Source organism: Pyrus communis, chromosome 6 (genome assembly GCF_963583255.1).
Source record: "Pyrus communis chromosome 6, drPyrComm1.1, whole genome shotgun sequence".
Classification (NCBI taxonomy): domain Eukaryota; kingdom Viridiplantae; phylum Streptophyta; class Magnoliopsida; order Rosales; family Rosaceae; genus Pyrus; species Pyrus communis.
Genome location: NC_084808.1, coordinates 15,678,052 through 15,701,884, shown reverse-complemented (window position 1 = coordinate 15,701,884; position 23,833 = coordinate 15,678,052). Strand labels below are relative to the sequence as shown.

At 37.5% G+C, this 23,833-nt stretch overlaps 2 protein-coding genes across 2 annotated transcripts; one reads left to right on the top strand and one right to left on the bottom strand.

Moving 5' to 3' along the window:
• Nucleotides 1-1,634: 1,634 nt before the first annotated feature.
• On the bottom strand, nucleotides 1,635-4,042 carry LOC137738419 (uncharacterized). The gene is made up of 5 exons (XM_068478055.1): nucleotides 3,885-4,042; nucleotides 2,415-2,529; nucleotides 2,225-2,314; nucleotides 2,042-2,140; nucleotides 1,635-1,938 (listed from the first exon to the last, which is right to left on the bottom strand). Exons 1-5 carry the CDS (start codon nucleotides 3,950-3,952, stop codon nucleotides 1,834-1,836), a joined length of 477 nt encoding a protein of 158 aa, XP_068334156.1. The 5' UTR covers nucleotides 3,953-4,042; the 3' UTR covers nucleotides 1,635-1,833.
• A 1,919-nt stretch (nucleotides 4,043-5,961) lies between these two features.
• LOC137737465 (uncharacterized) lies at nucleotides 5,962-8,270 on the top strand. Its single transcript, XM_068476952.1, has 5 exons — nucleotides 5,962-6,208; nucleotides 6,672-6,789; nucleotides 6,900-6,989; nucleotides 7,099-7,197; nucleotides 7,844-8,270. Exons 1-5 carry the CDS (start codon nucleotides 6,141-6,143, stop codon nucleotides 7,946-7,948), a joined length of 480 nt encoding a protein of 159 aa, XP_068333053.1. The 5' UTR covers nucleotides 5,962-6,140; the 3' UTR covers nucleotides 7,949-8,270.
• Nucleotides 8,271-23,833: the final 15,563 nt, after the last annotated feature.

The following is a 23,833-nucleotide window of genomic DNA, read 5'->3' as shown; positions in this document are numbered from 1 at the left end:
ATAAATAAATAAAACATTACAACATAACAAGTTGTTAGTTAAGTTTTTTTTTTTTTTTCTTTCTCCAATTGGATTTTTGGAGTTATAAAATTTATAATTATTAGTATGTTTTACCTAATTTAATAAAAATTAACTAGAGGGTAAAAAAAACATTTATTGTGACTGATTTTGACCTAATATCACTTTTGATTTATGTGACTACCCTATTTCAATAGCACATATGATAAAAGTTTAGGTTATTCCTCTTCATCTGCCAAGTCCCGACCATCTTATTATTTTTAATTTTGCCAATATGAACACAATTTTTTTCATTGACACTTTAAGGTCATTTTTAATTGTGGTCAAGTTAATTGATGGATTATTTACATATGTGGGCTAATCAGCTGACTAGGATGGACAATATGTCATTGTCAACCTCTTACGTATCAAGTTTGACTCTTCCGGTAAATTAAAAATATAAAATTATGGATTTTAACACAAATTATTTCTGAAATTAAACTATCCTATGATGGTCTTTAAAATATAAATTTGATTAATAATGTATTTGAATATGAGTGTCACACATCAATCTAGCCGTGCTTTGCAATCCTATCAAAAATATTTTTATATGCTGATGTGACATTTGTATAGACCCATTTATCCAATCAATCAATACTATTTATTAACAAAACATTGCTTGTCGACCTCTTTTTCAAAATTGTCCTTCCATACATTAACATAAAGAAAACACAAACTAATAAAATGAGAATAAGATAAGGATAAAACAGTAATTACCATAATTAAAATAAAAGTTAAAAAAGATAAAAGCTTAACTGGGCAATCCCTTTTCTTTGCCGGATACGTGCCAACCCGTTAAAACAAATAACTTCTTCCATTAAAAAAAATTAAAAAACAAATATTTGAGAAAAAAATAAAAAGATGGATTTTCCACACATAAGAGTGTATCCTTCTTTTAGTAGTAGATTATTAATTTTTAAAAATTTAAAATTCTAAACACAATAAAAATGAATAAATAAAAAGAAAAACGGTAAAGAAAATAAAATCTCCCTCTCTTTTCCTTTCCTCTCTCATCACGGCCCCTCTCTTCCTCCTCTATTTGTTCTTTCTTTGTGATTTTTTTATGGAGAGATACTATTTAAGCATCGAGGCCCCGCTCTTCCTCCTCTATTTGTTCTTTCTTTGTGATTTTTTTATGGAGAGAAATACTATTTAAGCATCGAGCTACAGTTGCTTAACATATTAATACCTAATGGTTTTCCACAAAAAGATAACGAAAGACATAACCTTTTCAATTCTTTATATTTTCCAATTCGATCTGATCCATTTATTCGTAAAGCTATTTACTCGATCGTAGACATTTTTAGAACACTTTTAACAGAGGGAACGACACCAACCCCCATCAACTTGGATCATAATGGACCATTACCAAATAACTCCCCCAACCACAGTCCATAAACCCTAAACCATTTACTCACCTTAGTCAGCAATCCCTGACCTCCCTCATTCCTCACTCACTGCCACTCGGACCCCAACGCAACCACCGGCGATTTCTGAATCTTATGCTTCATTTAGTAAGCGCAGATTGTATGACTTGTGAGCAAAGGAAAACCACCAGGCCACAACCAATTCAGATCTTCAAGTAAACAGAGTTTCTGAACCCCACAACAGGGAATAATCAAAGTAATGAATCCTACCAAAGAACATTCGAATAAAATTACAAGAGTGTTGATAAGAATACTTATCCTCCCCGTCATAAGTATGGGGAGCAGCAGCAACTTCAACAACCTAAAATTTAAACGCTTCTTGAAGATCTATTACCCCCTTGATATACTTCTAACCCGTTTTGGCTTTTGGGGCCGCCTTCTTTTTGACTTGCCTCTTTGGGATTGAGTTCTTCATGCCAATGAAGAACAGCAGCGCACCAAAAAGCGCTGCGTGCTGCAACACAGAAAATGGAATCTCAGCAGATTAAGTTGCCACTCACATGGAATATTGATAAACGATGAACAAACATATAAAGCAATACGCAGTGTATACCAACCTGCATGAACTCATTTAGGAGTATGCCAAATTTGGCGTTTTCAGGACTGTAGTTGTAGAAATCATAGATAAGGGGAGTGGTAATCGCCAATTGTAGAAGCTACAAAAGAAAAACGTTACATGTGTCAATAATTTTCAAAAGCCTAATATGTTGATCAGAAACTTGGAAAAAATGAATACTAACCAGGAGAGTAGCTCCAAAGGAACTGTTAAGTACGAATAGAAGTCCTCCAAGCCCTTTCATTGCTACCACACCAGCAGCTAAATGTCTTACCTGTACAAGAAATTCCCATATCAAAAATCAAACTACGAATGCGCAACATGACCATAGAATCCAAGGGAGAAACTGCAGAGAAAGAAATAAAAATACTTACGTCTATCTCCGGTATTGCAACCCCTAGCTTAGCAGACAAATTTTTCTTGAACACATTAAACTTGGGAGCCAAGTCCTTTGCAGCAGGGCCACCATCAACACCAAATTCATTAAACCTACATATACAGATGTGCCATCAACACAAAGGAACATGATATTGTTTTAATTTTTAAACACATCAAAGTGCAACAGAATTTTTGACAATCTCAACAACAAGCCTAGCAAAGTCGTGCATAATTCTTGCAATATAGCATACAAACGGATACGCATCAAGGCTGTAAATAATATGTAAAAGTTAAAACAACAGCAAACCAACGGGTAAAGCGCCTGAAGATACTGAAACTTAACAATATCAGGGCAGAAAACTCATGCGAGGAGTTACAAACTATAAACTGGAACTGTAACAACTTTTATCTTGCATTCTTTTCTTTGTGAGTTAAACGTTGGCACGTGTCAAAAACCTCCTCACTCTACATTGGTCAGAGCACCTCAATGGCCAATTCCTTGACTAATATCCACAAATAAATAAATTTACATATGTGTGTGCTGGTGCTGAGGAATACGAAGGTGGGGGGTCTTGAAGTATAGAAATAACAATACTTTTTACGACCGCCATAGAGAAAATGGAAACCACATTGAAATTAAATTTAACAACTTAAGTGCCATTCCATACTCTACATGGAAATTATTCCGTCCAAAACAAACAAACGAGACCGGAAAACTGGATCCCAACTATATACACATGGAAGTTTTTTAACGACAACAAGCACTTGAATCAACATTTCAACCAAACCAGCATTTAGGGAGCCAAAAAAGATTCTACACATATAAAATAAGTTGTTAGACACAATTCCACCAAACCCACATCCTTGTCTGTCGCAAAAGAAATCCAAAGTTCATTTACAGAAGACCAGACAAGAAGCACCCAACCAAACTTCACAGATACGCAAATAAGTTCGTTTTGTGTCGGAAAAAATTATGCTTAATCAAGATTCCATAAGACAACACAAAAGGTTACTAGAACTTCACAATTCATTCAACCACCTGACTCTCTCTACGTGCCGAGATTAATTAAAACAACCGGGATTTGGAAACTGAGCACAGATTAATAGATCTCAGTCAGTTCTTAACACTAATAAATCGAACAGTAAGTCGTAACAACAACCCAGAACACTTGAATTGTTTTCTTACAAAACAATATTTTTTTACTGAAATCTCACTTCGAAAATTTCAAACACACAAACACACAGATGTATATATATACACATATACAACAACATGTTATGCAGAGGCATCAGAAATCTGAGAAAAAAAACCAACGGAAACATGCTTACAAAAGTTAAATCGGAGAAGTAAAGCAAAATAAATCAGCTAACAGTAAACAAGTTAAAGGAGTAAGCATGTATGGTAGAGAGAGAAGCCCTAATACAGCAGATCTAGAGAGAGAGACAGAGAGAGAGAGAGCGCTTACGCTTGCCAAGCAGAGAGGATGAAGATGGAGGCGAAGAGGACGCGGCCGAGGAAGGAGACGAAACCCATTGTTTTGTGCAGAAGAGGAGAAAGAAGAAGCGACGACAGAGTGCCGAAAACGACGGGGTTCGTACTCTCCGAGGGGTTGGTGTGCGGGCGGTCGTTTTGTTTCGGCTTCTTTATTTAAAGAAGCAAATTTTTAAGCCCGGTTCCCTTGGATAGTCCAAATCCGAACCGGACAAGGGCCGTGGACTTTGACCCGACTTACCATGGTTCACTGTGTGACAACTGACAAGAAGTGATTTTATTTGACCCTATCACTTGTTTATTGAACAAAATTTACTTTCTGAATTTTATTTTTTGAAACAAATTTAATGGTTTGGCTTCAATAAGTTTTGGTTTTGGTTTTTAAAACCCAACAAAAGTTGTGTCCAAATTTGTTTTACAAACTAATTCTATATTAAAATCAATCGGTCATGCCAGCGTACTAGGTGGAATTCCCACTTAAAGATAAAGGCGAGGATCACAATGGCAAATTTAAGCTAGGCCTCGAACACTAAACCCTAAACCCAATATGATATAATGTTGTCATTCTTAAGGAGGGATAACAATTATTTGAATTATACTTATTTTGGCGGAGCATATAGGTAATATTCTTCTTACAATTTTTTTTTTAATTAAAAAAAAATAAAGAATCAAACTTTTACCGTGAATACACTCAATAACCCTGATCATTTGACTTGCCTTGATCTACATCTGATGACTACAGCTGCTGCATGAGGTCATGAGATGTGGGCAGATGCATTAGATTTTCAATTTGAATAATTATGTAATATTATATTCAAGTAACAAAACCAAAAAGGAAAAGGAAATCTGGGAGAGGGTGTGAAAAGAAACAATATACGTGATGAGTCGTGGAATTGAATAATGGAATAATCCAGATCCAATGGAAAACATGCACGCATTTGCTTCCTTTCTTTAATTACAATTCTACCAATGCCCGTTATTTTCAAATAATGTTTTCCTTTTGCCCCTTTCACTTTCCATCTTATTATAATTGTCGGGATCCAATCTATGCAGTGCATTTGCCAAAGTCTTCTGTTTCAATAAATTTTTTTTTTTCTTTTTTTGTAAACGACTTTCCTTTTCTTCTGGTGGTGAAACTTTTATAAGTTCTAGAAATACAAATTAAACGTTATACCATTTTGCGTTTTATAATAAAAGTAGACAATATTATTAACATGTCATACTTTTAGAGTATATTAGTAAATAAAACTCACGTGTTATAGTTTGAGCAAATTATAACATTATATACCCGTATTCTGAATGTACAAAAAAATTGCTCTCTGTGACCCGACTGGACCGTGAAGGCAATCTTCGAGACCTCCTCCTTATATTGGTAATTCAAGGGTTGTCTTCATAATGGTATCAATTTCTACTCTATGTTTGCTTGTACGATCCTCAGTTAAATTGATGATGTGGTTGATGTGGCATTATAGAAGCCACACTTGCACCATTATGACAAAGCTGTGCAACTAGTTATCATCTTAGATCATATGAGGCAATGACAAAGACTAATCAGAAACTCAATGATTACTTTTTTATTTATCTGATGCAAATGCGGCATCTACATCAACAAAAAAAAAAATGAAGTTCATAATCATCATGTCATTGAATTTTCCTATCTACCGTAATGCCGAACACCCAAAAAACATAAATACAACTTCAAAACATCATGACAACTCCGTAACCCATTTTGAAAACCGCTAAATCTAAATGGGCAAAATGGGTAGCATGTTGTTATCCCAAAAGTAAATGCAAGCAATGAAAGATGCAAAACAACTACCTGGCGAAGAGCACTTTAACTTAAATCTCATAACATTGCAAGGGCAAAAATGTAAAACAACGCTCACACACTCTTTCCAAAACCGCCACGTTAGTCCCCAATACAGACAAACAAATCCAACCAAAATGATCGGTTAGCGAATTACGCGTAGGCCCGCGGATCCCCAAACTTTCACCAATAAGCCACGAGTACACCCCATTATAATACTCCCGAGAGTACCAGATATTCGAATCCAACCAACCACCTCTTTACTCTTTTAAATTTTCGAACGCGTGCATCTGTCGCCCGCTTTACGACGTCGTTCCCTAGATCTACTCCGCCCTTATCGCACTCGCCCTGTCTGTCCGAGTTACTTGTTTCCTCCTTCCTTCGCATCGAGAGTTGGGTCTCTCCTCGTACAGGCATCCGACCATGGCTTTCGTTTCGTTCGTTGGACGCCTTCTTTTCGCCTCTGTCTTCTTCCTCTCTGCTTGGCATGAGTAAGCCCAGATCTCTATCTCCCCTCCCTGTTTTTTATTTTCTTCTTTTAATTTTTTTTTTTTTTTTTTTTTTTTTTTTGTAGTTTAAATTATGCAATATCTGATGTATAATTTTAGTTCATCAAACATGCATGCATGGATTTTTTTTATTTTTTTTTAATGTAATTTGCTGTTTGCTACCATTTATTTGTTTTTCTATATCAATTTTTTTTTTTTCAGTTTTGGTGATGCATTCGTAGTTGGATCCAAGTTAATTGAAGAATATGAGTTGTAAAACGATATGATTTAAGCATATTGCATTTATTTGGTATGTAGATTAGTAATTACGATAGTACGTTACGTTGTCGGACTGTTGATCTAAAATGGATACTTGTTAATTGTTATGAGTTCACATCATTCATTTTGTATGAGGCTTGATTTTGATGAGACAGTTCATATGCTTACAGTTGGTTTCTATTTATAGGTTCAATGAATTTGGCGTGGACGGGGGACCCGCAGCCGAATATCTGAGACCAAAATTCGACGTTTTCTCGAATCATCTGTCAACTCACACTGGTGTGCAAGTGCCCAAACAAATTGAAGTAAGAGACTACTTTAGTTTAATTACTTGAGTTCAGTTACTTGTTAATGTTTTGATGAAATATCGTTTTCAGTTGGCACCTAAGTGACTTTTGTACTTTGTGATTGGCAGATCAAACATTTAGTGGCAGCCATGGTGGCATTGAAGGGCATTGGGGGTCTTCTCTTCATCTTTGGTTCTTCTATTGGCGCCTATTTGCTGGTTTGTAACTGTGATTTGGTTGTCTGAGACTCTGATCTCGATCTTGTTTTTGTACCCGTAGGTCAATAATTAGCCGCTAAAACATGTGTTTCGCTATATTTTTGTGCAGCTTCTGCATCAGGCCATTGCTACTCCTATCTTGTATGATTTCTACAACTATGATCCCGAGAAGAAAGAATTCAATCAACTCTTTTTTCAGTTTACTCAGGTTAGCAATCAAGTTTCCTTATTCTCACACTTTTAATACGTGTTGTTTTGCCCATATTTTAATGTTGATCCCTTTGATTTAGGACTCAACAAGGTTATCCTTTTAATTTTAAAATTAGATATTTCGTCAAATTTGTAGACATAACATGTATGAGTTACTGAGCAACCAGGGAAAAACTATAGGGATGAAACCGTAAATTTACTGGTAAATTGACGGCTCGTGTATATGCTAAGATGAGGAAACGACTAATTTGGAAAAATTTGATATGGTTAGAATGGTACTTCTGTTAAGTTTTAAACTGCTGGAATCAAGGTGAGTAGGATCAAACTCCAAGATGAAAATGTAATTTTGCTTCTTTTTTGGTCGTCGTATTTAAATTTCACGGAATGAGGATAATTCATTTTCTTTTTGGTAAATGACGGTATGATTATTGGCCTACGAGTAAGGTTGCTCCGTTGTGACTTGGATCCTCCCTTAGCTTAGAAGCTGCTTGCACAAGGCTGCCCCTTTTTATTAATATCGGGGGCCCCATGGTCAATTTGTTTAGGTGATAAGATAGGTTAAGAGAGGCATGCTGTGCAAAGCTGAAAAACCAAAGAAAAAACTGCTAAATCATTGTTACTGATTTACTTTGTATGATTTGCAGAACATGGCATTCTTCGGGGCTCTGCTCTTTTTCGTAGGCATGAAGACATTGATACCAAAGAGACAACAACTCAGGAAAAGAGCTCCAAAACCAAAAACTACATGAGAGGACGGAACCTTAGATGAGGCGTGGGTTTAGTGTTTTTTTCTTCACCTGACTATTCCTTGAGGAAACTAGTTTTGTATGCCTGTATCTCTGTCTGTATTTCGGTCCCTCTCTTCAGAAATTTAGGGAAACAAGATTTTAGAGGTACGACGGCGTTTTCTTTATTTTGAGGGGTTGGTGTTTTGTTCGTAGTATTACTTAGCCAGTTTGTTGTGGACGGTGCAACGCTAAGAAACGTACATTAGTTATTGGTATTTTCTCAAGGTGCAACTTTTCTATTCTTCGATTTGAGATCTTTAATTCGTTACCATGTTCATTGTCATTAAGAGTTGTACAGCTTACCGGTATATGTGGTGCATTTGAGTTTATGAACGGTTAGATGTTTAGATTAAAAACATGCAAATTCAACCGTCCACTGTAGCTAAGCATCACATTCCTCTCCTGGGTGTTTTTGGTGATAGGTATGGTATGGAATTAGGTTCATCGATAGCTAAGCATCACATTCCTCTCCTGGGTGTTTTGTAGTCTAATAATAAGATTTTATAGAAAAAGTTTATACATGCTGTTGTATTATTGAATTGAAATGCTATAATGACGGAGAATCTGTCGTAGGCTACTCCATCCACAATGGCTTAAAAGAGTCTGACACAGTAGCCACCGCCCCACAATCCCACCATTACAGTTGCTGGCCGAGTGAGGCTGTATAATTCATTGCTTTTGTCCGTGTCGTCGTACAAGGCGTTGAAAAAAGATTCAATGAAAAGAAAAGAGGTTGACAAAAGTGAAAGAATGCAGCAGAGATCAATGCTTCTTTCAACTCCCGAATTAACCCTGTGGCTTTTATGGGTGAAATTAGATTAGCTTAAAACTCGGCCTGCGTTTAGTGTGGCCTTGGACCTGGATGCAAGCTTAGGATAAGGCCCAAGAGTAGATTGTGGCCCATTGTCAACTCTACTAACCACTTAAGTCAACCTTACTGCGTCTCTGCAAATGTCCGATGGAGTAATTAGAATTCCCTACATGTTGAAAATAATAGTGGGTAATGAATGCCCACATAGAAACTGAAGGCATTGGGTAGATTTTCAATGCCCATAAAATTAATCTTGATTTGGGAGATGAAGGAAGAACATATCGTCAAAGATGTGTGCTTGGAGTTGCTCTATAAATAGAGCACTCCGTATGCTTTCAATGTAGATAGAGCAGAGAAAGAGAGGAAGAGGAGAGGAGAGAATATATAGAGTTATCTTTGTACTCGTATTATTCCAAATTATAATGAAAGCACCACTGCTGCCCGAGGACGTACTCCAGTCACACTGACTGTAGAGGAACCTCGTAAATTTTGTGTCTTGTTTTATTTATTCCACTGCACACACACCGTCGATTTTACAACATGTTATCATCACGAGAAACTCTCATGTCAGTGGAAAGCACAACGCCATAAATCCGGTAAAGCACTATCCACCTCTCACCTTCGTCATCTAAAATCTCACAGAATAAAATGTATGTCCATTTTTCGTCTCTCCCACTGCGCCAGAAGCGCCCCACCGAATTCCGGTGAGAATTGAAATTTATGACCTGAAGTCGTCACGAGATGAGAAAACTCGTACCTGACAACTGGTTTCCAGAGATCCAGAAGAATCTCATTAGACTTGGAAACCCAGATCACGTTGTTTTTGACGAATCTTAAGAACTCCCATGAATACTTCGTTGTTTGAGATGGTGATGGCAAGAATGAATCCACACATGCCTCCCTCTCTTGTGCCTTCGTCAACCCCATTATCATCTTTGTCTCTGTAGGGAGGTTCTTGCTTAACGATGCCATGTTCCTTGGGTCATGCAAGAACAACGCCGGTCTGTAGTAGCCTTTTGGATTGAATTGAATTTGGGCAACCTCCATAACTACCGAGCTGGCCCTGCGTTTCGAGACTGGCAGAGATAGAGAAGGAAGAAAAATAATAGAAAAGGGGGATTGATGGAATGGCAAGGCACATGTGAACAAGGAAAAAAAGGAATGTTGACTGCAACCTCAGAAATATATATATATATATATATATATATATGAAAGGATTTGAATGGTGCATGACACCATTTGGTCAACATAATATAAATGGTTTCTGTTGGTGCATGGCACCATGCTGCAGAAATAAAAAAAGTAACAATAATAAGGTTTGAATAAGTGCTGACAGAAGAAAGAAAAATAATAAATAAAAGGAGGTATGATACTTCTTGTTATTTATGTGAATTGGTGTTGGTTTAAAACCCTTTCACAAGTTCTATTTACTTTAAAACAATTTATTTATCATGGACGGTTTTACCGCCTACTGTTTTAAGTTTTGATTTATGTGAATGGTGCTGAATTAAAGCCCTTGTCACAAGCCTTATTTACTTAAATTCATTATGGCTGGAATTACCGCCTATTGCTTTAATTTATTTATTGTACTTTTTTTGTTACGATGAGTACATACTGGACCCGAAGTTCCTTGATCAGATCAGAACATGCAGTTTCTTGATCCTCATCATATAAAAATGATTGGACCTGAAGTTCCATCAAACAAAAAGATCGGGCATAAAGCCCCTTGATCCTCAAGATCGACATGAAGTTCCTTGATGAGTACCTTAAGTTTGAGGAGCCAAAGTGCCTCAACTTAATTGCAATAAAAGCCATAAGAGTCTCAGTCTGCAGACTATTAAATAAGGACCAGAAGTTCCTTATGTCCATACTCAAAAATGGTTTAGCAGAAACATTTATTAAGCGGATGAAATTGATTACCCGCGTTCTGCTGATGAAAATGAAGTTGCCAAGTTTCTACATGGGACATGTCATTTTACATGATGCATTATTGATTTGGTTGAGACCTGTTGACAACCATCAATACTTCTTAGTACAACTCGTGTTTGGGAATCAGCCAAACATTATATATTTACTAGTTTTTGGTTGTGTTATCTATGTGCCTATTGCACTGCCACAACATACTGAAATGAAGCATCATTACGGATTAGGCATTGATGTTGAACATCATCTATCATTCAATATTTAAAACCCTTGACCGAGGATATATTTACCGCGTGGTTTGTGGACTGTCATTTTGATAAGACAATTTTCCTGCCGTTAGGGGGAGAAAATAACTTCGTTTCAGAAGAACGATGAACAAATATCATTCCAGAAGAATGATGAGAAAAAAAACCGTTCCAGAAGAACGAAGAGAATTTGTCTTATTTTAATTCATGAAGCAATCAATATACAAACGAAGTGAGAATAATTGAATGATGCAACGATATGCAAATCAAATACTAGATGCATTTAATGATGAAACGAAAGTGATAAAATCACATATACTTGCTGCAAATGTGCCTACAAGAATTAATGTCTCTGTTGGACAAAATAATATGGCAGAAAATGATTTATCTGTTGCACGCCTGAAGCGTGGCAGACCCTCAAACTCAAAAGGTTCAGTCATTCGAAAGAAGAAGAATATGGCACTACTGAACTATTGCATAACTGTCGCATGCCAGACGCATGACAGTTGCCGCAAGGATACTTGTTCCGAAAAGGTCAATCCGCGGACATGGGAATATTGATGTCTCATGCATGAAGCATGATAGACGTATAAGTTCCAATGACTCAACTCCCGAAGTGGAGATTAAAATCCAAGCTTTATAACGCTCAAAAGGAGGTTATGATCCGCATTCTCTAAATTACGACTATCCTGGAAGAGATAGTGTAATGCCCTTGATGAAGTAATGGATATCCAAAGAAATGGAAAGCTTTTATGCATGCGCATGCACATGAGAATATGAGATCACAGATTGATGATAACCAATGGTAATTTTGGTTTTTACAAGTAGCTACTAAATTCATCAATGAGCTGTGGTGATATTGAGTCCCGTTCTTTTTCCATCAACAAAATTATGGGCCAAAATGGAAAAAGGCAATTCCATTACAATTTTGTAAGAACGTGGAAAAATAGACCTATATACTTGGATACAATACAAATAGCCAAAAGATGTTGAACCTAGAATGTTACATATGGGCATTTGTAATACCATCACATGATATGACGCAAGGTTGTAAAGGAGTTCATATGAATGGAGAATTATATACGAAGGGTTATGAGTCGCCCACATCATATCTCCATAAGTAAATCCTTCAAATATACATGGAAGCAAATTGCTTTGTATAAATTCTAAAGGAAAATGTGTTATAAAATGTAGAAAATCCCTAAAGGATTCAAATTGCTTGAAGAAAGCCCTGGAAGGGTAAAACATAAAATATGTACTCAATACCAATGAATGATATAAATTGCCTTAGTGAGTACTTTCATTATGGTATTGTTGCAACATACTAAAATCTCTTGCAAGAGTTGATGATATTAAATTGGGACTCCTGAAGAGTCAAGAAAGATTATAAAGTGTTGAGAGAAATATTGTCTCGAACTGCAGAATTGAACAATATGCTAACACGAATCTTATCCATGATATTTACGATATTAAAGAATCATATGGATTGAAGATTATGAGTTGATTACTCAAATGATTTAGACACTAAGAATGATCATTTATCTTCGCGAGGGTAAAGATAAATTGATATTTGGTCTAGAAGTACCACATCTTAGTGAAATATATGCTTTATTATATTTAGCACAATACACTGAATGAAATAAAGTTTATATATTAATATCTCCGAGAAATTACATACACATGAGTTAAAACAAACAAATAGGAGGGAGCCTTCACAAAGGTTGCTCATGTGACGCCTCAGTACTTGGAAGTACCCCAGAAGGGGGAGACACCAGAAGTTGATTATTTGGAGTCTCAATACTTGGTGGAACTCCAGACAGCTGAGACAATGGATGTCATTGGAATAAACACTCGAAGCCCCGATTGTCATTTTGAGTCCGATCTTCGGATTCTAGTAGCTGGTCGAGCTTTCTTTTCATGCTCGTAGAGTAATTATTTGCAAGAATGTGTAACACTCTATTCTCATGCTTGAGCCCTCTAATCTCTTGTGTAAGACTTGCAACCTCAGCCATTAATGATTCAACTTGGTGAGTTTGAGAAAGTAGGCGCTGACCCATATTGGATACAGAGCCCGCACATTGAACACTGAGAGCCAATGAGTCTTGAACGGCCGCCTTATCAAACCGGTTTGAAAGGATTCTGTTCTCCTTTGGAGTGAGAAGATTTCTGGCTACCACTGTAGCGGTTATGTTATTCTTCATCACAGAGTCCCTAACCGTAAGAGGACCATTAAAAGATGAGAAGGACGGGCGCCATATGTTATCCTGACGCTGCTCGTCTGTATCACTCCTGAGACTCAAATATAAGCAAATGTTAGATGGGCAAACCATTTTCAGAAATGATGAAGGAAGTCAGATAAAATCTCAGAAGTGCAAGAAAGGGAAATTTCTGCAGGCAACAATTTTCTGAGTGTTTCTGAACAAAATTGATATCTCTATAAAAGGAGGGGCAACATGACCACTTATTCAAAAATCGAAGAGACACCGATTTTTAAATTTCAAAAGCTGGATTTCCCTGCATGACGTCTATCAACATTTCTCAGGCGCAATCTCAGTTCTTGGATATCACGTGCAACTTTATCAAAGATCTTTGATAAAGTTGAAAACGCGTGAATCTTACTGTTCTAATTACACCACAGTTGCTGACAAGAGTAAAGACACATCACTACTACCTGCTATTGGGAAATCCTTATATATGTCAACCTCTGTCCTCCATGGCAAGGCAGAATTGAAAAGTATCTAACTCTTCCACATCTCCGAGAATGCAACTTTCACAAAGTATCTCGAAATACTCAGTTTTCTTCATTTCCGAGAATACCTCTACAAACAAGTCACACCAGAGCAAGAGTATCTCATATTATCAGGGACGAGAGCAAGAGTATCTTATATCATGCAATTTCCCTGTCCTTTCCTTTGTCCTTGTTCTTACTTGCCAAGACAAGGACAGAGAAATCAATATGTCGGAACCTCCACTCAAACTTTCGCTGCCACTAAGAAGTGATGGTCCATTCAAATGCAAGGTTTGCATTTAACTTCTTCATCAGTGAGCAACTACTACAAGAGAAGATGCCACACATGCATGGGGAAAAAATAGGGAACATACCACTTCTGCAAAGGGAACAAATAAGGCAAGTGAAAATGATACATTAAAGCATGTGGAGACAAGCACAACAAACACATGTCAGTTCATCCCCGACAAAGTCTAAGATCATTTGTCACATGAAGCTCCTCATGGTCTAATTTCATTCAAGATCAAGCCTAGACGGCCTTTGAAGAAATCACAAGTCCGATTCAAGATCAAGTGTCCACCACCCTTAAATCAAATTCAGCTCCAGATAAAATAGGTAAATTCAGACATTTGAAGGAAGTCTAGCAGAAGACCCTCCAACCCAGTTTAAGAACAAGTCTGTGGAAAGTTAACAATAAGTAAAACACCTCATTCGGCAACTATCACCGCTAAGAGACTAAAGCAGCAGGATCAATGATCAACCTAAAAAATTTGAAATCAGGGGGAGATACTCATCAAGAGGGAGCATCCAAAAATAGATCAAGATTTTAACGAGGCAACTAATGTTGATATGTGGGCATCCAAGGGGGAGTGTTGAAAATAATAGTGGGTAATGAATGCCCACATAGAAACTGAAGACATTTGGTAGATTTTCAATGCCCATAAAATTAATCTTGACTTGGGAGATGAAGGAAGAACATATTGTCAAAGATGTGTGAGCACTCCGTATGCTTTCAATGTAGATAGAGCAGAGAAAGAGAGGAAAAAGAGAGGAGAGAATACATAGAGTTATCTTTGTACTCCTATTATTCCAAATTATAATGAAAGCACCACTGCTGCCCGAGGACGTACTCCAGTCACACTGACTGTAGAGGAACCTTGTAAATTTTGTGTCTTGTTTTATTTATTCCACTGCACACACACCGTCGATTTTACAACACTACATTTTTTTTAAACTTGTTTAGACTAAATATCTGTTTGTTTACAAAATTTGATTAAGATGCTTTGATTAATTGCTAGCTCAACATTTTTCATGTATTTAAGGTATCATTTGGTATGCAGACGGGACGGGACGGAACAAAATGAGACGGGACCGGACGGGACAAGACGGAACGGAATGGAGCGGGAGTAAAGATGCCCTTGGATGGAAACAAGGAGGAAGAAGGAGATTGAGAGGTTATAGTTTTGTGTTCCATGGATGTGGAATGAGTCGTTCCAGAGAGGTGAGGTGGAACGAAAATTCACCCAAAACTCATTCCGTGGAACAACTTGTTCCACCCGTTTTAGGCGCACAAAACGTGGGACGGAACGCCTTATCCCACTCTGTTCCGTTCCGTCCCACGTATCAAACGGTACCTAATATATATCCACTTAAGCTACCTAACAACTAATTTCCTGCAGTCTAGGAATTTTAAATTCGTGGCCTTAAAAATATTTAAAACTTATGGTACATTTGAAAATAAACTACAGACTTTTGGTATGTTTAGATTTTAAATGTACCAGAACAAAATACACCAAAAGTCTAAATGTGAAGCCTCATTCCCAACATACATCTAGGATCAACACGAGACGCTTGGGTGCAGGGGTGCGAGAAATTCAAACTAAAATACTGAAATGGAATTCACAATAAAGCAAGCTGGCGGGTCTCTCTCACAAATATTTATAACAACTGTACAACAAAAAGTAACTAACCAAATATGAAAACATCAAGACATTTGACATCAAGACATCAGATTATAAAGAGGGATTTCTATTGGGTTTGTCAACAAAATAAATATGAAACCAATTTCCTTCCTAATTTGTTGCAACCCCTCCTCAACAAATTTTGGACTGACATTAGTATGGAAGTTGAATATCAGAGTGTGGAACAAACAAGAATACAAAATAATAAGAATATTATTAATAGATAAAAATGCCGGAAAGGCTACATAACCTAATAGGTTATATCGTGACTAACTTGTTCTCGACTAAATAACAAGTATGCTATTTATAATAAACTAACCCTAATCCTAAAAGTTAAGAAATCAAAACCCTAATGCTAACGGGCTAAGTCCAGAAAACCAAACATTCAAATAAACCAAAATACTAATATTTTCCAAAACTCCCTGTCAAACTCATGGCAGTATACAACATGAGTTTGCAAACAAGCAGATGCGAACTGACTCCGTTAGGTGGATTGGCAGGCAAGTAAACTTGACTGGACTTGACTTGATTGGCGAACTTGCAAACTAGACTTAATTTGCAAAGTGATTCTGATTCTTACATGCTAATGTGAGAGTACGAAAATAAAGCACATGAATGCTCCCCGTCACTAGACAAACGAAATTTTCATATCTCAATTGTACCAACAAATAAACAACGCCAAAAAATTCTAGCAACTATCATTCGAGCCGTCAACACTCCAAACACTCCAGTGACAGTCACAAAACAATTCCAAACAGGTTAACAACTCGTGTGGGCCTAAAACAAACTTAACCATTTTTTCCCCTTGTCCGTGTGGGCCCAACGCAATAACAAACAATATTTTTTCTTTCCTCTCTTTTTGCCTTCTTTATTTTTTCTATGCAGACGCGAGAAAAGGAGAAGACGGAAGAAACAGGCGAAGACAGCAAACAGGCTCACGGCGGCGGATCCTCAAATCCAGATTCTTCATATTGCGGGTGGCGGTGGTGCGAGACAGAGTTGCAGCAATGCTGTGGTGGATCGGTCAGATCGGCAGGTCAGATTGGGGTTGCAGGCAGCAGTAGCGTGGGCTGGGATCTGGGTTGCAGGTTCCTTCGATGCTATGGATGCAAGCGCTTCGGCGATGGCTTTTCCAGATGGTGGTGCCAGACGAGGCGAAACTAGGTTCGTCGGAAGGCGGTGGCATAGGCATGGTTGGTTAAGGTACATAGGTTTATGGGTTTCAGCAGATCTGTACTTGGACAATATGGAGGGGGATGACAGGTTGCGGAAACGAGTAGATGCAGCGGGACTGTTGTGACAAGGGTGGCAGGACTGGTTCACGACAGATCAAACACTGGATATTTTTGTTTATTTATTTATTTTTAACTACAAACAAGGGGTCTAACCCAAACCAGAGAACGAGAAAAATTCGACGAGACGAAACTGGAAAAACAAAGACGACAAAGTCATACGAACAGAAACAGATCAAACCCCTAAGATCAAACTTGTTTTGATACCAAGCTGAATTTCAGAGTGCAGGACAAATAAGAATACAAAATAATAAGAATATTATTAATAGATAAGAATGCCGGAACGGCCATAAAGTCCTAATATCCTATATCGTGATTAACTTATTCTCGACTGAATAAGAAACATGCTATTTATAATAAATTAATCATAATCCTAAAAGATAAGAAATCAAAACCTTAATGCTAACAGGCTAAGCCTAGAAAACCAAACATTCAAATAAACCAAAATACTAGTATTTTCCAACACTTTGTAGTTGGACTACCAATGTGCAAGGGAAGGTCAGCTATCATGGTGGTAGTATATTGGTTGTCTAAATTTGCCCATTTCATGGCTTTATCTCATCCTTATATTGCTGCTTGTGTGGCTCACTTGTTTGTGGACAATGTGTTCAAATGCAAGGGATGCTAGCTACTATAGTTAGTGACAGGGATTCCATCTTTCTCAATGCATACTATAATGAATACTTTTAAGTTACAAGGATCCAAGTTGTGTATGAGCTCAGATTATCATCCTCAAAGTGAAAATTAAACTATGGTGGTTAATAAATGCTTAGAAACACCCCTTGGTAGAGTGAGTCTACTTAGCGAACTGGCGGGACGCAGAGATCGATTGATCAATACGAATCTCGAGAATGTATGGTTGACCACCGCCCCCTTGTCCTAGAGGCTCTCCGGCTGGGGAGGAGCTTGCTATCGTAACCCTTTCTCCCAGTGTATGTGAAAAAGAGTGATGAACCCATTTTTTTTGTCGGTCATAGGTTGGTCTAAAGAACGAGTATTTGAGATGCTTTACAAGTTATCAACCTAAAAAGTGTGTGCAGTGGCTAGCATGGGCATAATGGAGTTATAACACCTCATATACACTTCTATCAACACACTGTTTGAGATGGTTTATGAGTATCCTCCACCTTACATTGATACTTATGAGTTTGGAAAACCCAACTGGACAAGGTGGAGCAAAGTTTAATATCAAGGGACAGATTGTTGTCTATGTTGAAGACTATTCTGGATATAGCTTAGAATCGGATGAAAGTTCGAGCTGACAAGCATAGAGCTAAAAGAGAATTTGCTGTGTGAGATTTGGTTTATCTGAGGTTAATCTCTTATCAATTGCAGCCTCTAGCTTCACATGTTTATCGCAAATTACATCTCAAGTATTGTAATCCTTTTGAGGTGCTGGAAAAGGATTAGACAAGTTGCCTACAAACTGAAGTTGCCAGATGGAATTAATTAAAATCCACCCCTATGTTGAGTTGCCTTAAGAAGCACCTTGGGCCAGATGCTACATTAGTAACAAGTTTGCCTTCAGTTAAAGAAGATGGATTAATGCAATAGACTCCTCTAACAATGCCTTAAAGAAGAATGTACAAGAAAAGAAATGCAGTCGGAGTCAAATTGCTTATACATTGAGAAGGCAGTATCAAAGAGGAAACTACTTGGGAAGATTATGATGACTTAATTACCCAATTTCAGATTTCAAATTTCAATTAACCTTGAGGACAATGTTATTCTTTAAGGGGTAGTAATGATAGCATCAGTGATTGTCATAGTCATAGTGGTAGTTTAATAGTGGTTAAATGAGGTTATTGGTTGTTTTTAGCGAGTCTATATAAATTTCAGCTGGCAAGTAGGGTGTGGGAATGGTATAAGAGCACACGTGGGGTGTGAGAAAATGAGTAGGGTTCTTCTTTCTTCATCTCCTATATTTTCTCCCATCCTTTCACACTTTACTTTTTGTCTTTCTCTCTTTATAAAAAGTCAGCAAAAGATGTTGACGTGGGTCAATCGTGTGCATTCAAATAGAAGAGGAGGGAAGGGGAGAGAAATTAGAAGGGAGAGAATCCTACTCTGTGAGAAATGTAATGGTCATTTTTATTAAACAAATATAATACAAAAATACATTGGAGTTATGCCCCTTCTTCCTTTCCACTCTTTCCTCCATTGTTAACTGTTATACCTACTTGTTAAGGTTGAATATGATCATATCACGGGTCTAGGTTTTGATCTCTTGATGAAAATCTCATCGCCACATTTGATGAAGATTTTGAATGATATGAGTTCTGACCCTACCAACCAAGTTCGTAAGTCATGCCGTGCCACTTGAGCACGTAAACCACTTATGTTTGGGTGGATATTTAATATTGGGCTTAGTGCGGTTAAAGGCCTAAGAATGCGAAAAGTAGGAGGAAATTGGGCTGGGATAGTTGGCAGCCCAAGAAGAATTTAAAATTATTTTTGCCAAGGAATAGGCAGTAAGTCTACGTGAGAAGTAACAAGTGACAAATGGTAGCTCATCCCTAGCAAAAAACACTTTTTCATGGCATGGGTAGGTAAATAACTAAACTAGATAGAGACTCACCATACTTTGGAGTCATCACCAAAAGGGAAGGCTTGGACAATCGGGCTAGAAAGTCTATAAAAGCAATGAAGGACACAACGAAGAGCTCTATTAACCAATCAATCAAAAGACACTCAACTTTGCACTCCGACAACAAGAAACCAAAAAGCTTTAGTTTGTTCAACCTTTACCCTTTTTAGTTGCAGGTTCACCATAGAAAGCTATCTTTTGTCAAAGTTTTAAAAGCTCTGCTACCCTTCCCTGTGTTGTAGTATCGAATCTCTTTTGTAAATCTGGTTTGTATTTCATTTTGCAAGACTTCAATCTCTATAAAATACAAAGAGAAGTGATTGCAAGAAGATGAATCTTGCCTCACAAGGTTGTAATCTTGCCCGAGTCTCTTTTGTTTGTACTTACATAAAGTAGATCTTTTGTTTATGCATCTTTCATTGGATCTTATGTCATTTTCAACTACCTTCGTTCAAGCATCATCTATGATTAATCTTACTTATTTACTGTTAGTCTAAATTGGTAACCAAAGAAATAACTTGAACGGCCTTGAACTCCCTTTAATTGTACATATGATTGTTTACATGGCAGGAAAAAGAACTTTATACAAACTTAACCCATCTGTGAACAATCCAATTTAACTAAGAAGTAGAAGTGACTTGTGGCGTAAGTAATCAATCTATCTAATAACTAAAAGAGCAATCTGTTATACAAAGGATAACAGTGGCATGCTCATACTCATATTAGCTTTGACTATGAGCCTAAAGGCCCAAACTAATAACAAACTTATATTGCAGTACACCAAGCAACAAACCTTGCCTGACAGGCAAGACCCAAGGGAGTTGTGTGAGGGACAGATCTAGCCCGAACATAATTTTGGCTCGCTTGGTGGGACATAGTTTGTAGTATTGTCTGCCAAGACGAAGGAAGGATCGAACATTCAGGTGGAAGGTAGAATTCGGGCAATCTTTTTGCCAACCAGAAACAGACATGAAAGATCACCCAGAAGATTTTCCTTCACCACACAATCCCAATATCATAGAAAGCCCGACCTCTTTAGAGAAGTCGAGTGGAAAAGTCACTAATGAAGATTTGCAAGCCACCATGATGAAAGTACTGAAGAGTATGGAGAAGATCTCTCTGCAAACCAGATGAGAGGTTAGTAGCCTGTGTTTCTTAACAGAAACGTTACAAAGAAAGTTAGAGTTAGAATACTCCACGCCAAAAGATGGCTATGCCAGTGAAGGAGCCGTGGAGACGAGCCCAATAAAAAAGTTAGCAGTTCCTTAATTTCCTTTACTTGAAGAACTGAAGAACAAAGGGAAAAAGAAGGAAGGGGCTGAGATCAGTCATCAAGAAGACCCTATTGTGGAGTTTCAAGAGATAGGCTTGCCTGATTTTCCGTCATCAACACCAAAAATTAGGAGGCAAATCAGGCAAGAAGGAATAAAGATCGGTACACCTAACTCGATTGGAGAAACGAGTGGAAAAAGCTTGTCTACTGCTACGGGCAAGCCTTCTCCTTACAGTTTACCACCATTGGCTAATAAAGGAGGATGAAAAGCTAGATGAGGGCAACCCCGACATATAAAGGGAAGCTTTCTCAAGCATCGACCATGGCCTGAAGTGGGGGACTTCCTATCCCCCGCACAATAATATTGCCAATCAGCAACTTAGGAATGAGTTGGCAGAGTTGAGAAGGATGGTGGTATAGAATGCTCAACCTCAAGCTCGCCTGATGTTTAGAATAATATATCAGAAGCCTTATCCTGGGTATGTTGATGAGCAAAATCCTTTCCCTCTTAATTTCAAAATGCCCAGTCCTAACTTTCAGCAGAGAAGATTGTAATGTATTTTCTAGAAATTACATTTTCAAATTTTCAAATCACTATGTGGCGTTCGAGGACAACCTCAACTACAAACTGAGATTATTTAGGAACTCGGATTAGCTTTCCAATGGTACTCTCTGTTACCCCCTTATTCCATTGCTAACAGGGGCAAATGAAGATGGCTTTTCATGAGTAGTTCTGTAGGGTGAAACCTGACCATTAATGATCTGGTAGAAGTGAAGCAATATGAACACGAGTCCACAAAGGATTTTATGATGAGGTTTAGGAAGGCTAAGATGAGATGCCAGTTCCTCATCAACCATCTTAACGCATAGCTATTGCCCAGAAGCTCTGAGACTACCTCTAAGGAAGAAGTTCTATGAGGTGCAGTTTAATGAACCTTAGAAGCTGGTGACTGCGGCCACTAAGTATAAAAACTATTGATAGAAAAACAACAAGTGAAGTATTCATTTAACATACCTCAATTTTATAAAAATAAAGCATCAACACTTTAACTGGAGTTTGAAGGCCTAGAGGTGGGAGAAAATGACAACAGCTTGGGGGAAATGATAGAGCTATATGCTACATAGATGACTACTCATTTCAAACCTTTGATGGTGAAAGGATTGGTTCAACCCATCAAGGACCAGAAGATCGTGATGAATGATAGAGGGTTTGTACCTATTAAACCTTCAAAGTATCAGTCATATTCCTTTGACCTGACTAAGGCCGCAGACATCTATAAAGAACTAGTAAGAGCTCAGGTAATCTTGCTTGACATCACTAAAAAAGTGCCTAAACTTGAAGAACTTAGAGGAAATAAATATTGCAAGATCCACTACACCTTCAATCACTCAATTGGCAATTGTGTACAATTCATAGATTAGATCCAAGATCTTATAGTCAAAGGGAAGTTGTTGTTGGAAAAACCCCAGGCTAACATGATGATTGACATAGACCCATTCTTTGAAGCCTCAATCAACATGATAAATCTTAATTAGGTTGAGAGAGGAAATGGAAAGGTTATCCTGGATGGGAGAGGAGAAAGAAAGGAGGCATGTAGGCCAATGGAAGACAGCAGGAGGTTACTCGACAAGCCCCAAGCAACTATGGTTAAAGGAATGGTTTTGTGCAGTAGATGTTAATGTGAATGTGAGCTCGAGGTACCAACATTAGGTGCCATCATTGATCACGAGTTGATCAAAATGAAAGAGATAGAACAAGTTGCCCACATGAGTCTCCAGGTTATTGAAGCAAATAAGGAGACTACTAATAATGTGTTCCAGAGGTTGGGATGAGATTCAGAACCTAAGAATTTATCTGAGTTATTTAGAAACTTTGAAGCCTCTGAAGAAGTGGAAGATAAAAATGTGAGGTTACAAAATTGGGTGGATGTTAAGACCCCCCCCCAGCCAATTAGCCACGGCAGCATAAGATAAAGGAGACTAGAAAAGACCATGAGCCCGATACCATCAGTTACAAAGGTGAATTTGGCTCGACTTGGCCAAAAATGGTATATAGTGGGCAAAGATGGAAGGCTTATCAAAGAAATAGGGGCATTCACAATAAAAAGGGTTTAGAGACAACATAAGGCTCATATGAACTCATTAAAAATTCCTGCTATTTTAGAAGCTTCTGAGGATGTTAAGTTTGAGGAATTTACCTAAGGAGGAGAGAGACAACCTAGCTGGAGGAACAGGAAAAAAGTAGAAAGAGCTAATAGAAAGGCTGAAAGCGGAGGGGATCATGTCTCTCAAACCCCTAATTCAGGGAAATACAGGGTATAGGATCAATGGACAAACATTTTTACAAATACTTTTACACTCTTTTTAAGCCTTTTAATTACATGACATCCAGTGGTTCTTATTTATTCCTTAAATGATATGGATGTTTATGTGGATTTTAACTAATATTAAAGATAAAATAAAACTTAAAAAACTTAAAAATCTGGAAAAAATTAAACTAAAATTAAAAAAAGGAAGAAACTTTAATTGAAATTGGTTCTCCCATTCCCATTTCGATCAAGACTTGGATTCAGACTTTGAACCCTAATAAAAAATCATTAACTGAATTTTTATTTATTTTTATTTTTTATTTATTTTTAAGACTTGGATCCTGATTTTGGATTCATGAAACATCATTTAACTGATGTTTTTTTTGCTTTTTCCAACCAGGGACGGATGGAAAGCCGGCTAAGATTGTTCTTATTTTTTGCTGGGAAAATTAAAACTAATATTAAAAAAGGAAGATAATTTAACTGAAATTGGTTCTCCCATTCCCATTTCGATCAAGACTTGTATTCAGACTTTGAACCCTAATAAAAAAATCATGAAACTTCTTCTTTGCCGATAAGGAAGCTTGATGGAATCTCTTCTTTCATCTTATCAAAAATAAACCCTAACAACTCCATCGCCCCCTCATTCGCTTGTAATGCTAATTTGCTAGTGCAGGGGTCAGATTAAATCTTACCACCACCATCCACCATCAAGGT

Bases quoted from the DNA above. Each gene is read 5' to 3' on its own strand.
- LOC137738419 (XM_068478055.1), bottom strand. From the start codon at position 3,952: ATGGGTTTCGTCTCCTTCCTCGGCCGCGTCCTCTTCGCCTCCATCTTC. The intron at 2,141-2,224 runs GTTAGTATTCAT...TTTCTTTTGTAG, and splicing joins CCTTTGGAGCTACTCTCCTG to CTTCTACAATTGGCGATTAC. The intron at 1,939-2,041 runs GTTGGTATACAC...TCTGTGTTGCAG, and splicing joins TCCTAAATGAGTTCATGCAG to CACGCAGCGCTTTTTGGTGC.
- LOC137737465 (XM_068476952.1), top strand. From the start codon at position 6,141: ATGGCTTTCGTTTCGTTCGTTGGACGCCTTCTTTTCGCCTCTGTCTTC. The intron at 6,790-6,899 runs GTAAGAGACTAC...TGTGATTGGCAG, and splicing joins AAGTGCCCAAACAAATTGAA to ATCAAACATTTAGTGGCAGC. The intron at 7,198-7,843 runs GTTAGCAATCAA...TATGATTTGCAG, and splicing joins TCTTTTTTCAGTTTACTCAG to AACATGGCATTCTTCGGGGC.